This window comes from Sinocyclocheilus rhinocerous, unplaced genomic scaffold (assembly GCF_001515625.1).
Source record: "Sinocyclocheilus rhinocerous isolate Xijiao unplaced genomic scaffold, SAMN03320098_v1.1 scaffold493, whole genome shotgun sequence".
NCBI classification, from domain to species: domain Eukaryota; kingdom Metazoa; phylum Chordata; class Actinopteri; order Cypriniformes; family Cyprinidae; genus Sinocyclocheilus; species Sinocyclocheilus rhinocerous.
The window spans coordinates 23,183-29,012 of NW_015626376.1; the positions used below are offsets into that span (position 1 = coordinate 23,183).

General features: G+C 33.8%; 1 protein-coding gene across 1 annotated transcript in view; it reads right to left on the reverse strand.

Moving 5' to 3' along the window:
* Nucleotides 1-4,202: 4,202 nt before the first annotated feature.
* Nucleotides 4,203-5,830, reverse strand: part of fbxl17 (F-box and leucine-rich repeat protein 17) — a 104,688-nt gene continuing 103,060 nt past the window's right edge. The window contains exon 6 of the mRNA XM_016517682.1: nucleotides 4,203-4,645. Coding sequence (XP_016373168.1) covers nucleotides 4,514-4,645 — 132 coding nt within the window. The 3' untranslated portion in view covers nucleotides 4,203-4,513. The remainder of the gene's footprint in view (nucleotides 4,646-5,830) is intronic.

Consider the following 5,830-nt stretch of genomic DNA (forward strand, 5'->3'; position numbering starts at 1 on the left):
ACACACACACACACACACACACACACACACACACACACACACACACGATGTGGTCCTTATAAATCTCTTAACAGTGGTCGAGTGCCAGACTTTGGTTGACACAGCGACCATATCAAGCAGCTCAATTACTGTACAGCTAAACTTGAAATTGTAAGAAAAAAAAATTATATTCATCATTGTTAAATGAAGAAAATAAATCTATCAGATGAAATGAGTTTTGATTTGAGATTAAAATGAATGGATACTATTGGTTGTGGGCACATAGTGCAACCTGGAAGAAACAAGGAAGCTGATTGGTTGGTGAAACTTCACATGTTAAATAGAACCAGGTGTGATTGTTTAATTATCAGTGTGCAGAAGGATCTCTGTTGGCAAAGTGAATGTGCTTCTCCTACCCAAGTTGGTGTTGATGCTGGTTCTAAAACCTAAGGAGAAAGATTGCTAAAGCATGCACGGATGTAGCCATCGAGTTTGGAGTAAACCACATGCTGAGTTTGTTCAAAGACAGCAGGGAAAAGCCACAATGTGTTTATCAACTTTGAGACGCTACTGGTAGGATAAAAACTCATTTCTTTAGTGACTACAGACTGTTTAAAAGACCAATTGTGAAAATGGCACGTATGGTCACCCTAGTGTCACACACACGTGATGTGGTCCTTATAAATCTCTTAACAGTGGTCGAGTGACCGACTTTGGTTGACACAGCGACCATATCGAGCAGCTCAATTACTGTTAAGCTAAACTTGAAATTGTAAGAAAAAAAAATTATATTCATCATTGTTAAATGAAGAAAATAAATCTATCAGATGAAATGAGTTTTGATTTCAGATCAAAATGAATGGATACTAATTATCAGTGTGCAGAAGGATCTCTGTTGGCAAAGTGAATGTGCTTCTCCTACCCAAGTTGGTGTTGATGCTGGTTCTAAAACCTAAGGAGAAAGATTGCTAAAGCATGCACGGATGTAGCCATCGAGTTTGGAGTAAACCACATGCTGAGTTTGTTCAAAGACAGCAGGGAAAAGCCACAATGTGTTCATCAACTTTGAGACGCTACTGGTAGGATAAAAACTCATTTCTTTAGTGACTACAGACTGTTTAAAAGACCAATTGTGAATGTCTTGCACGTTGTTTGTTAATGCTAGCGGGTTTAGCATCTAATATGCTAACTGGCCATGTGCAGTAAATGCATTTGATTTAGTGTTGCTGTTGAACCGCTATGTTCTGTACTTGTGATTTGTGAGTATTCTAGTAGCATTGGTTGTAGTTTTAAATGAGTTAAGCATCCTTAAATGACCGCATTACTGTGTGTAGTGACATATTTATATATTTTCTCTGTATAGGTTATTAAGCTAAGCATCTGAATTAAACTCTGAGATAAGCAAAGGAAGATCAAGTCGTTGCTGAAAGATTTTCAATAAATTGCTTTGATGAAGAATCAGATGTTTTGAGTTATTCCATGCACCCTCTGAAGTTGATTGAAGCCTTTTTCAAGTTTGGGCAGACATTGAGGCTGAGAAGAATCCCTAAATAACTTGACGTTGTTGCTCTTCTACATCCATTGCTGAGACACTGATGCAATGCTACATTTCTCCAAATCTGATGAAGAAACAAACTCTTTACAGGGTTAAAACACTAACAATGAAGCTACTAAACCAGACTTTCAAAAGCTGAATTCTCTTTCTCTAGTTTTGCTTCTTTGCTCATTAAAATGACTGAAGTTGCCAAGCGAAACCAATTTTTCTTCTCTTATTAATATTGGCTTAAACAAACACATTTAATTCATCAGAGTATTAAGGTCAGTCCTATATGTGATCTAAAGGTCTCTAGTGAAGGAAACGTGTTTGTTTTACACTAATATTAATTATTAAAGCAGCATTGATTATTCTGGACTTCATTATCTACAGAGGAGACCACGGTTAACAAATAAAAAAAATAAAAAAACGTCCAGCGTAATTTGACGTTGTGTCCAATCTGGAGCTCGACCTGAAATGAGTTTAACAGCCCGGGTGTAAATAATAGAAATCTCATTAAAGTCTTTTTTTATTATTCCAAACGCAGATATATAACGTCATTTATCATCGTACGGGAACACGTGACGACTTCAGACTGAGGAAATCTCCTCCTGTCTGCTTTATCCAGAGTGTTTATCCATAAGATGCTGCTTCAAAATAAAATTTCTTTATATATATATAACTTATATTAATAGCTTATTTAACTATAAACTAAAATAGAAAAAACTAATAGAAAAGACAGCAGCAGATAATAAAATCACTTCAAATAAATTTTAAATAAAAAAAACTAAAAACCTAAATTTTAAGTATTAATACTTTGAATTGGCTTTTAATAGTGCACGTATAGCTAATACAACTAAAACTATAATCGTATCGCAATGGCACTAAAATCAAACGAAATGAATCTGGTCATGAAGTTTTCCTCAGTTTAAGAGAGCCGTATAAAAATAAAATAAGATGAATATTAGACGAAAAATGAGAAATTAAAAACTTAAAATGACTAAAACCAAAATAAAATAAATGTGAACTAAATAGAAATATTAAAATAAAATTAATAAAAATTAAAGCACATTAAAGGGACAGTTCACCCAAAAATGATAATTCTGTCATTAATTACTCACCCTCATGTCGTTCCAAACCCGTAAGACCTTCGTTCATCTTCAGAACACAGATTAAGATATTTTTGTCTGTGGAGGGTCAGAGAGCTCTCGGATTTCATCAAAAAAATCTTAATCTGTGTTCTGAAGATGATTGTGATTGTGAGATGATTGTGTTCACAAGATAATTTGTGGAGTGAACTACCCCTTTAAAAGAAATTAACTAATAAAATTAAAATAAACTATTAATCAAAAAATTAATAAAGACTATCTCAATGATACTAAAATAACTCATGATGATGGGTGGAGAAGCAGCAGGAGGACGTTAAACTGTTTCAAAACACTTGATCATATAACGCCATCAGCATTATAAGGTGAAACTAAAGTAATCAGGTCACGAAGTTTCCTCAGTTTGAGAGAGTCGTCGTCTCATATTCTGCACGCTTCGCTCTCCTCCTCTGAGCTCAGACTGATTTACTTCATGAGGGCTTTATAAATATAATCCACACCTGAGAACGGCCCAAGGCTTTGATGATCTCTTCTCTGGTGGAGAAGCCGCTAATTTCACATTCGCAGCTCTGAAGTGGAGTGAAATGGAAATGTGTGTCCAAGGAGAGACGGAGCTGGGACTTCATTTAAATAACTATTGCCTCCAGCTGAATTGTATAATGTAATGACATCTTTACCAACTCCCGCTGCTGCAGAACCAGAGTCAGGTGTCGCAGGGATTCGCTTCAGGAACCAGCGGCTCAACCGCTCAACATGCATGACTGCTGGACGACAACTGAATCCGCTACAGAACACTGACAAATGATTCCTTTGAACTGAATCTTTAAAATGATTCGTGCATACATGACTCATGCAGTCTGTAGCACACAAACTTGTGTAGTTTGCACTACTTTTTTATGCATGGAATACTTGGATGACCTTTATTGTTAACTAAAACTAAAATGATTAAAAATCATCCGATTGAAATAAGGAGAAATAAAATATTAGATGAAAAACGTAAAAAAAAACACAAAAAAAACTTCAAATGAAAACAGAAAATATAAAAATAAAAAATATTAATAAAAATATTCTATATTATATAAAAATATTTGTAAAAAAATATTAATAAAAACTATAGAAGTAAACATTTAAAAACTTAAAGCTGAAGCTAAAATTAAAACCAAAACTGAAAAAAATAAAGCTAAATATAAATCACAAAAAAACTATACAAAAGAGAAAAGCACAAAATAAAATTACTTAAACCTTAATCAAAGCACTAAAATTACTCAAAGTAAAATAAAAATAAATTAGAATGTTTAAATAGAAATTTTACAATAATAAAAAAATATAAAAAGAAAAAAGCACAAAATTAATGATGTGCTTTTCAGCAGATTTCAATGGATATAACTATATTATATTATTTATTATAACATACTTAAAATACTGCACTAAATAATTAAACCAACATAACATTTGGAGTTATAATGTTTAATATTCAACATTGTAATATAATATTGTGTGCTGTATATATATTGATTTTATCATTATATATGACAGAAGCATGTTGGATATAATTTGACTGAATTTTAGGTTCCTGATGGCCTAGTTTGTGTCTCCAGAAGAAGCCGGTGAGGAAAAATTGGGCCAAAAAACAAAGCACAAAAAGCAAGAATATCATTACCTAATAATTTCCATGCAGGCAATTACAGCAGCTCTTCTGCTGCGCCGGTGAGCTGAAGATAACTTTCTCTCATTAGCATGCTAATGTGCAAACAGCAGGGTGCGCTGGATCTTCAACATTTTAGGATTCACCTCATTACACATTAATGAGATTTAAAAGTGAAGGCAAAATAAAAAATAACTTGTCTTTGTGAAGTCGGAGGGACGTGTTTGAATCATTAGCAGGTGAGTCGCTTCAAACGTAACGATTCGCTCTTACCCGGGTGAGGTGAATGACGCCCTGAGACGTCACAGAGCAGCCCATGAAGCCCACGAACTGCAGATCCGGACAGTTCTCCGCAAACGCCTGCACCGACTTATCCGTCACCTGACAAACACAGAGGAATAAACACCTCAAAACAATGAGACACGATCTCCTAAACCAGGACTGCCCAAACTCGGTCCTGGAGGGCCGGTGTCCTGCAGAGTTTAGCTCCAACTTGCCTCAACACACCTGCCTTTAAGTTTCTAGTATGCCTAGTAAGAGCTTGATTAGCTGCTTCAGGTGTGTTTACTTGGGGTTGGAGCTAAACTCTGCAGGACACCGGCCCTCCAAGACCGAGTTTGGGCAGCCCTGTCCTAAAAATTGCATGCATTATGTTTTCCCTGTAACTTGCACTTGAACCAGTTCTGGTGGAAAAAAGCCCTAATTTCAAACAAGCAATACAGGAGATGTCAAATGAATGAAATTTTATATATTATATATGTATAAAGAAAAAAGCCCTAATTTCAAACAAGCAATGAAGGAGATGTCAAATGAATGAATTAAATTGTATGTATTATATATGTATAAAGAAACAATTAAGAAATGATATATAAAACAAATTAAATCAAATAATACACACACACACACACACATATAAACAGCTCAGAAGTTTAAAAAAAAATATATATATTAGATGAAAAATGTGTAAATAACAGAATAAGTCAAATGACACACACAGCTCAGAAGTAAAAAAAAAATAGAAGATTAAAAACTTAAACAGAAATTAAAAACTGTTGAAATATTAATATTACTAAAAATAAAGCAAAATATAAATTTTTAAAATGAAAGCACAAAAATATTAAAAACAAAAAGAAATGAAAAACTATAAAGATGAAAAAATTACAAAATATTAATAAAAACTTCGTATTTTTTCTTTTGGTGAGTGTAAAGAGCACATTTACTTTGATCATTTGTATTGATCTTTAGCTCTAATATTTCTGAAATTAATAAAGATTGTGTTGAAAAGGAAGCACAAAATGTACTGATGAATAAAAAACAGATACACAAATAACTTTTGACAAATGTGACAAAGATGTTCAAATGCAGAAACCTTTTCGGCATTCATTTCATTTCAAACACACTGAAATATGTTTTCTGTTTATCAATGATTCACTTTTGAATGTTTTGGACAACGATGACAATCATTATTGAAATTCCTGAACACACACACACACACAATCACACAGAGACAGACAGACACACACACACACACACACACACAGAGAGAGAAAGACAGACACACACACA